Genomic DNA, 9,121 nt, shown 5'->3' on the forward strand with positions numbered 1-9,121 from the left:
GGGGGTCCCTCGCTCTGCCGCCGGGCCAGAAATCCCCCCGCAGCCGGATGACTCCAGCCCCAGCTGTCCCTCAGTGGAGATCTGGTGGCCGTGCCGACTCGAGGAGGAGAGGGCAGCTGAGAAAACACCACGGGGGATGCAGCTGTAGGGCAGAGGGGTGCACCTGGGCTCTACTGTTGAGCACCGCGGGTATGGAGAGAGGCAGTGGGGACCAGGTGGTGACAGCCCGGGGCAGGGGCTGAGCTCCCCCCGCACTGGCCCAGGCCTGGCTGTTGTGCTAAGCCTGGTGCACTGGAACGAGGGGGGGCAAAAGGTGTTTGGGCAAAAAGCCTGGGGGAGTGGAACTCTCATGCTCCCAATTGGGTAGTGTGGGGTTTCCCCACTTGGCAGGAGACATTTCCAGGGCAAATGGCCCTGGGGGTTCTTACTGAGTCCCTCTGGCTGCTCAAGGAATGTGCCTCAGTTTCTCCTCCTTTGGGGCAGGCCGGCACCTCATCTGTCTGTGCTGACCTGGCTGCCAGGTGGGTGCTGTGGGCTGTACAGGGTGCTGTGTGGGGGCACAGTGGGGAGACAGGCCAATGGGCATGGTCCTGGGGATACTTAGGGCAGTATGTGAGCCCTCCCGGAGGGGCGGCAGCAGCCAGTGGAGTTTGCCACGCAGCATTTGCTGTGCTGGAGGGAATTGCCGTGCTGTGAAGTGCAGGGAATGTTGCAGGGAGTCTTAAGTGCCAGGAAAGCAAGAGAAAAGGGCAGATGGCTGGGCTGCACCCACGTTCTGCAGCAGCAGCACAGGGACACAAGCATGCCCTGAGCCCACAGCCCAGGTGTCAGAGCCCCTCCGTGCCACCAGCAGGTCTGGCCTCACAGCTGCGCACAGGGAGCGGCTGCACTGCCGCTCCTTGCCCGGCCCCGCTATCAGCCATGCAGGAGGTGATGCCGCGCGGTGCGGCGTGATGGATGGGCAGGAGGAAAGGATGCGGTGGGGTTAATGGCCCATAGAGGGGTGGGAGCCGAGCAGGGCTCGTGCTGGAGTGGGGTAAGAGCAAGTCGTTATCCCTCTCCCCAGACTCCTAAGTGTTTTCAGTGTTGGGGTTCAGGGTTTTTCCCAAATAATCCATTGCCTTGGTCTGGGTGGGCTGGACCACGTTTGCCAGCCTGGCTGCTCAGCAGATGGGCTCCTTTCTTCCCTACTGAGATGAGGATTTTGGGATGCGATCGCCGCTGCCACCCAGCTCGGGCTGTCCCTGGCTCAGAGCTGTGCTGGGCACATGCTGCCCACCCCTCTGGCCGTGGCCACAGCTGCAGCCGGAGCGATGGGCAGCATGTGTGCCCTGACAAGCACCTTTCCAAGCTGCTTTGACGCCCCTGTTCACCCACATGGGGTTGGGGTGAGGGGGGAACCATTGCCTGCACCTCAGAGACTGGGGCAGGTATGTAATTAGCACACAGTTAATGAGTGAGGGAGAGTCTGGTGCCAGGACTGCAGCTCCTGAGAGGGAACCGGGTTAGCTGGGGGAGGGAGAGGGGTGGTCTGGCCTATTTTTTGACCATCAGTGTTGGTTGGGGTGCTGGAGGGAATCTATAGGAGCCTGCCATGTTGGGGATCTGAAAAGGGTCAGGACCCCCACTCCACTGCCCACCCACACTGACTGGGGGGACCCTGGTCCCTGGTAATGGAAGTGAGCAGCTTGTCCATGCCAGAGTGTTTAACTCCAGTCCCTTGGGGACAAGAGTGGGTGGGGTTCATTTTGAGATCTGCTAAATCCTTCCTGATAGCTGCTCCCCATTCCCAGTGCACCCCCAAATGCCTGTTTCCCCAACCCCCCCTCAAACCTCCCCATCAATCACAGCTCCCCACTCCACACCCCCAGTTTGGCTTTCTCCGGGCTGTAATTGCCGGGGCGCCCTGCGGGGCGTTTTGTGCCACTTTGCACAGAGGCGGAGAGGCCATTGTGCTCGGTGACAATGACAGCTGCCAGGCGCAGGTGCCCCCGCCGGGCTCAATGGTCCCAGAATGGGTGGGGGTTTTCTGCCACCCCCTTCTCCTCACCGCAGCTGGGGGCTGCCGGTTGCCTGCACCAGGTTTTGGGAGCAGAAGGGCAGAGAGGGATGCTGTGCTGAGCCCTGGCACTGAGGGCGGGGGCCGTGGGGAGGGAGGGCGTGCTGGCTCCGGGGTGCATCAAGGCATTTGAAGTGCTGGCAAACAAGGTTGGGGGGGAACATCCTGCCCGCGTGGGTTGGGAGCTCGGCTCCCAGCGCTGCCTCGGCATTGGCTCTCCTGGCAGCTGAGTGGAGGCGGGGAGCAATCCAGCAGCTCTGCTCCCTTCAGCTCTGGCTGCAAGGAGCTGCAGCAAGTGACTGGTCTTGTGGTGCCTGCAGCAGAGATGGGGGAGCAGGCACCAGTGGGGGCATAGTGGAGGATAGGAGCATTGCCCATGGTGTGGGCACAGTGAGCATAGCCATGGCAGGCAGGGACATGGCTTGTCTGCCATTTAGAAAGGGGGATCATGTTCCCAAATTCTGATGCTGGGGACATCACAGCCACTCGCTGGGGCTGGGGCACCCACTAGCATCCTCCCAGTGGGCTGGGGAAGGTCAGTGGGGTTATTGGTACCCCAAGGCCTGAGTGGTCCTGGATCCTTGCTGGAGACATCCTGCAGGCTCAAGGTGTCCCAGGCATAAGCCCAGCAGTGCCCGTGGGAGTAGGGTGTTGGGGCAGCTATGGGAGGACTTGTGGGGCTGTGGGGAAGGCCAAAAGACAGGGAAAGCAAGGTAGGGCCCCTGAGGCCAAGCCTGGAAACCTCCTTCCTGCGGCAGGAGGGTGGCATGTGGCTCCTGGGCAGTGCTGTGTCCTGGCTTGACACTGGTGAGTGACTGGAGCATTTCTTGTTCTGGGAGAGGCTGGGAGAGCTGGGACTGTTCAGCCTGGAGAGGATTCTGGGGCCAAGGGGTAGTCAGCAATGTGGATAGATACTTGAAAGGGAGAGTCCAGCAAAGTGGGAACTGGACTCTTTTTCAATGGTGTTTGCCAATAGGACAATGGGTACAGATGGAAAAGTAGGAAAGCTCATCTAAACACAAGAAAACACTTTTTCTGCTTTGAATCTGGTCAAAAGCTGGCATGGGCTGCCTAGAGAGACCATGGGGTCTCCATCTGTGGAGATTTTCAGAGCCCACCTGTTGAGTATCTCTATGATTCTGGACAGCTTCAGGTGACTCTCTCAGGACTCCATCTCCAAGCTTACCCCCAAACCCAGCCACACTGAGGCCAGCCAGCACCCCAGCCATGCCCTGCATTGCTCCCAGCCCAGTGGCACACGGCCTGCCTGGGGCTGGTGCAGGGACCCCGGCTGCTGGGTCACCCCCTGCAGTGGCACCGCACTGCAGGGCACAGTGACACTGCTGGGGACCTGCCCTGCTGAGGAGGCTGCAGCCAAGCAGGGGAGGCAGGGCTTGCTCATGTTCATCAGGGCTTGCCGAGCTGGTGCCTGGGGTGTAAAGATAGCCCCAGTGCTGCCAGCCGGATGTTTGTGAGGTTTCTCAGCTGCGCTGTCCTCTCTCACATTTTCCGTTGTGCAAGCGCTGCTCTCGCCTGTCCGCGGTGGGGCAGGGTGGGAGAGCCTCAGCGGGGCCTGGGCACGAGGGGCAGGGAGACCAGCTTGGGATGCCTGCCGGTGGGATGCTCAGGGATCTGGCTGTAGGTGGGGAAGCATGAGCTCATTTCTAGAAAGCATCTGAAGGCAAGGAGTGCTAGAGGAGGAGACGTAGGGGGGATCACTGCCTTCTGGGGCCTTCTTCCCTCATTCCTCTCCACCCTATTGATCCTCTCTCACTTTTCCATGGCTCGAGCTCATGGCACCTGACATGGCTGGACATGCCCTTTCAAGGATCCCCCCAGCACTGGGAAGGAGGATTTGGAGTCCTACATCCTTGGGGAGCACAGATGCAGTTGGGCCTGCGGGGCTGTGACACCCTGCAGGCACCGAGCCCCTGGGCTGCCTGGCCCGGAAGAGCTCTGCTCTATTGCAGCGCCTGATAAGGTTTCCAACCGACTTCAGCCACAGGGCGCCCAGCAGACTCGGCGGCGCTGGCAGCCCCGTGGCCAGGCTCTCTGCAGGGCTGCCTGCTCTCCCCTGCTGTCCTGGCACCTGCTGGCTCGGCACGGGGATGAGCTCTGACCCAGCTGGACCCCGGCACGTGCCTGGTGGGCTGCTGTGTTTGGAGGAGGGCGGCTGCCCGGGATGATGCTGGTGCCATGCAGGTCAGTGTGTTGGCGGGTGTTCGGTCCCCTCTCTTCATTCCTGGGGCGAGGCGCTGTGTTACCATGGGGCCAAGCAGATCCCATCAGGAGTGGCGTAGGGATGCAAGCCGGTGGGGAGCCAGTGTGATGGCCACCAGCTGTATGTGCTGGCATTCCCAAGTAACTCAGTATTCCTGGCTCTTCTCCAGCAGCCCCTTCGTGGTCCAAGCAGATTCCAGCAGGAAAACCCTCTTGTGTCAGTTATGGTCAAATCTATAGGGTCTTCCTAGGGATGGCAGTGGCAGAGCTGGGAGAGTGGGTTGGGGGTTCTCTCTTAGGTCTGAGGGAAGAGCCAGCATTTTGAGATGCACCCTGGTCTGGAAGAAACCCTGTTAGGGTACAGTCCGAGAGGGAGGTGAGCTCCCCCAGGCTTCACTTCAAGCTCCCTTGTCTGTGCCATGCACAGCCAGCCTGCAGCATGATGGCCTCTGGGGACCAGCTTAGTCCTGCCAGGCACGTTGCTGGTGGCCAGCCATCCTCCTGGGGCTGTTTCTAGCTGCGTCCCTCTGAGGTCCCTGTGCTGCTTGCCTTCCGCCAGCTCTGACTACACTGGAGGTGGCAGTTTTCTCACAGACCTCGAGTGGTTTCGTTCTTGCCTTCACTTCCCCACCCTGTATCTCTGGGATCCTGTGGGTGCCAAGCACACCTGAGGTGGGGCTGAGTCCCCTGGGCAGTGTCTAAGGGCTGCCAGTGTTCCAAATACCTCTCCAGGAGGAAGAGGAAGCCCCTGTCCTGTACTGTGGGTGCACAGCTCCTGGGAGCTTTGGGGTACCTAACAGCCACTTGCTATAGGGAATTGTATTGTGGTGGCCCTGGAGCCCTGACTGGGGCTGCAGGGGAGCTGGCATGGCAGGGCCAATGCCACCCCAGCACGTCCCACACACCACTTGCCCCAAGTGTCAGCCTTTGCCTTTCCCACCCCTTTCCTGTTTGCAATGGGGAAATGATGGGCTTGCTCAACACTGCCTGCTGCAGCGTGGCTTCCCACCGCATGGGCTGCTGGTGCCCTGGCCATCAGGTGCATCCCGGGTCTCTTTCTGTCCCTAGTGCCAAAACCAGAGGTCCACAACTGCTGAGCCACTGGGGAGCAACCACAGGCAAACCCTGCCCCATTCCTAGGGGGGCAAAATATTGATAGGGAGCGATAAAGGCTAAAAACATCCTTTTTCAAACTTGGGGCTGCAAGCTGCAAGCCCAGAGTCCCTGGGGGGCTCAGGGACTAGTCAGGTGGGGTTTGGGCTTCTCTGTGACCTTGCAGGCTCCTGCTACTCCTGGCACTCTGGCCATCTGGTTCGGAGCCGTGGGGAAGTGGGTTAGTGCCGAGGCCAGGATGCAATGTTTGCAGGCTGGCAGGTGCCAGGGTGCCACCTCTTGCAGCCTGCGGGCTGGGCATGGAAGCGCGGAGCCCCGGCACCACCCTCCTCTCACGATGCCCTCGGTGCCCGGTGCTAATTCGCCGTTAAATGTGCCTTGTCGTCATGTGCTGGGATCTGATGGAGCCGCTGCTGCGGCTAATTGCAGAGGAGCAGCTGAATGGGGCTGCCAGCGCTGCTTAAAGAAGATACAATCAAAGATTAGGTAGTGCCAGAGCATCTCTGCCACCCTGCTCAGCACAGGCTTGTAGCCACGCTGCAAACACTAATTAATTGAGCCTTGTAAACACCGCTGCGAGGAGGGTAAATATTGGCAGGTGCAGTGGAGAGGGGAGGGCAGAGGATGCAGCCAGGCTGCAGGGATGTGCTGCACTGCAGGGGGATGCTCTGGCCGCCGCGATGTCCCACGGCCCCAGGTTGTCCCCTCCAGGGGCTGTGGGTGCCAGGCAGGGCTGTCCACACCCCAGCCCTCCACTTCCCAACCTAGCAAAGAGGCTGGGGCCACAGTGCGCAGGCAGTGCCACCTCCCAGCTGCAGTCCTGGTGGCTCTAGGCCATCGGTGTCCCCTCCAAGGGAACTGTTCTGGCACCAGCTCTGCCTTTGGCTTCTGGGGAGCTGCAGCAGGTTACGGCTCTTCTGGGGGCTGCGCTGGGGATGGGGAGGAGGCAACGGGCTGCAGCAGCTCCATGCTGCTGGAGACCTCCAACTTAAGCATGCCCCCAGTCACATGAAGTGTCCAGTGCCCACAGTGGGCATTGTTTGCCCTGATACACCCAGCAGTGTGGACCTCAGAATGTCCCTTCTGTGCTCTGGGCACCACTTAGCTCCTGGGCACCCAGGGACCTGTGTCACCAGAGAGGGGGGGCTGGCTTGGGGGCCCTGGGGGCTGCAGGAGCTCATGGCCCTGTGGTCTCTGCAGAAGAGTGTGAAGGAGGGGCTGTTGCTGAAGCAGACAAGCTCCTTCCAGAGGTGGAAGAGGAGATACTTCAAGCTGCGGGGCAGGACACTCTATTACGCCAAGGATGCCAAGGTAGGCTGGAGGGGCTTCCAACATGCTCAGCCAGGTGGGCTTGGGCCTGCAAGCCCAGGCAGAAGCCCGAAATCCTGCCTGGTGGACTGGGGCTCTGGTTTCTCCCCTGCAGTCATTGATCTTCGACGAGGTAGACCTGTCTGATGCCAGCGTGGCTGAGACCAGCACCAAGAACATCAACAACAGTTTCACGGTGAGGATGGTGTGAGGTACCCACCGTGCCCCTCCAGCTCAGCACCTTATGGGGAGGCACTGCAGACCTTTCTCCACGAGCCATGGGGACCCCACAGCATGGCCTCATGCTGCTGGAGGTGGCACTGGTGGCCAAGTGCCAGGGTGTCCTGGGGGTTGCTCTCTTGGGGCGGGCTGGCCGTGCTGTGGCCTTGTGAAGGAACACAGGGATGGTGTCTGTTGCAGGTGATCACACCTTTCCGGAAGCTCATCCTATGTGCAGAGAATCGGAAGGAGATGGAGGACTGGATTAGTGCCCTGAAATCTGTCCAGAAGTGGGAGATCCATGAGGTGATGTAGGCAGGAGGCTGCATGGATGCGGGTCTGTGGGTGCCCCTCGGGAGCTGGTGGTGCCTTTGGCTGCTGGACAGGATCTGCTGCCCTTGGCGGTGGGGTTACCCAGGGGGGCTAGGGGGGAGGGAGGTCTGGCTGGGGGTTCCAGGGGACTGATGGGGCAGGGCTGTGCCCCCAGCAGGCCACACAGTTCAACATGGAGCACTTCTCAGGCATGCACAACTGGTACGCCTGTTCCCACGCCCGCCCCACCTTCTGCAACGTCTGCCGCGAGGCCCTCCCCGGGGTCACCTCCCACGGCCTCTCCTGCGAAGGTCAGCACTGGTGTCCTGCTTGAGGGGGCTGGGACTGGGGCTGGGACTGGGGATCTGCTGTGAGGCTGGTCTGGAGCAGAAGGAGTGTTAGGGTGGTGCCCGCTGGCTGCTGGGACAGCACCATCACCAGCTGCGGAGGGGCTGGGGACCAGGGCTGTGCATCCCGTGGGGACGACCCTGCTCCTCACCTGCTCCCCCCCATGCAGTCTGCAAGTTCAAGGCACACAAGCGCTGTGCTGTCAGGGCCACCAACAACTGCAAGTGGACCACCCTGGCCTCCATTGGCACTGAAATCATCGAGGATGAGGATGGGGTAAGCAGGGGAGACCCCGGGGCCCAAGCAGACAGGGACAAGAGGCCATGGGAGGGGTCTGGGGCTTGCCCTGCCATGGGGCATCACCCTCTGTCCACCTCTTCCATGGAGCCTGGGGGTCAAGGGGATAGGGGTGGCCTGTGATGAGCCCTTGGCCACTGCCCCTCTCTGCAGGTGGCCATGCCCCACCAGTGGCTGGAGGGGAACCTGCCTGTCAGTGCACGCTGCGCCGTCTGCGACCGGACCTGCGGCAGCGTCCGGAGGCTGCAGGACTGGAGGTGCCTCTGGTGCAAGGCCATCGTAAGGATGTGTCCCTGTCCCCCCACCATGGCACAGGCAGCACTGCCCCACCTGGGTGCATTGCTGAGGAAACTGAGGCTGGGGGCTTTGGTGCTTTGTCCCCTAGTTTGCTTATGCATATGTCCCTGTGTCCCCAGGTTCACAGTGCCTGCAAGGAGCATTTCGGCAAGAGGTGCCCCCTGGGCCAGTACAAAGTGTCCATCATCCCACCAACGGCCTTGAACAGCATCGATTCAGATGGTGAGTCATGGAGGGGACAGGGCTGGGCGGTAGAAGGGGGGGACAAGCTTCCTGGGACAGGGCCCTGAGCTCCTCTGCAAGCTTTGAATTTTGGCACTGTGCCTGCTTTCCTCTGGGGCATCAAGAACACCACTGTCAGTAGGCTCCTAAGTAAACACACCTCCCTGGTGCACCCTTAGTTGAAGGCTGGTTGTTGCTGTGAAGTCTGCCTCAGGGCTGTGATGGTGCCATGGAGTGGCACTTCTTCCCTGCATATGGCTTCAGTTGCTCCTGACAGGCTGCCTCTTGCAGTCACCCTGGTCATGGTCCCCCCATGCTGGGGTCAGCAATACTAGGTCTGAGCTCCTGATGTGGGGTTCTGCACCTTCAAGGGCAGGATGAGCCCTTGCTTGGGCTATTCCTCAGTGTCTGAACCTCAGCTGGTTTGTGGTGGTGCAGAGCCCCAGCACGGGCAGCCACGGGGCACTGGGGAGAGGAGCAATGTGCGGCTGAGGGACCCTCGTGCTCTCTCCCTTGCTCTCCCAAGGGGCCCAGCTGGCCTCTGCTGAGCAAAATCTGTTCTTCTCCCCCGGATATTTCTTTCCTCATTCTTTAATGATTTTCACCACTCAGCTCAGCTGGTGGCACATCTGCTGCTCCTTACTCATCGGGATGCTGTCAGGGGAACCATCACGCGGCTTCTCCGGTGGGAACGCAGGCAGCCGGTCCCGGCTTGCGCCCGGCTGC

General features: G+C 60.9%; 1 protein-coding gene across 1 annotated transcript in view; it reads left to right on the plus strand.

Moving 5' to 3' along the window:
* Nucleotides 1-9,121, plus strand: part of DGKK (diacylglycerol kinase, kappa) — a 22,480-nt gene that overhangs the window by 3,733 nt on the left and 9,626 nt on the right. The window contains exons 2-8 of the mRNA XM_010003458.1: nucleotides 6,593-6,703; nucleotides 6,816-6,896; nucleotides 7,121-7,225; nucleotides 7,410-7,542; nucleotides 7,749-7,855; nucleotides 8,030-8,155; nucleotides 8,293-8,395. Coding sequence (XP_010001760.1) covers nucleotides 6,593-6,703; nucleotides 6,816-6,896; nucleotides 7,121-7,225; nucleotides 7,410-7,542; nucleotides 7,749-7,855; nucleotides 8,030-8,155; nucleotides 8,293-8,395 — 766 coding nt within the window. The remainder of the gene's footprint in view (nucleotides 1-6,592; nucleotides 6,704-6,815; nucleotides 6,897-7,120; nucleotides 7,226-7,409; nucleotides 7,543-7,748; nucleotides 7,856-8,029; nucleotides 8,156-8,292; nucleotides 8,396-9,121) is intronic.

This window comes from Chaetura pelagica, unplaced genomic scaffold (genome assembly GCF_000747805.2).
Source record: "Chaetura pelagica isolate M959 unplaced genomic scaffold, ChaPel_1.0 scaffold938, whole genome shotgun sequence".
NCBI classification, from domain to species: Eukaryota; Metazoa; Chordata; class Aves; order Apodiformes; family Apodidae; genus Chaetura; species Chaetura pelagica.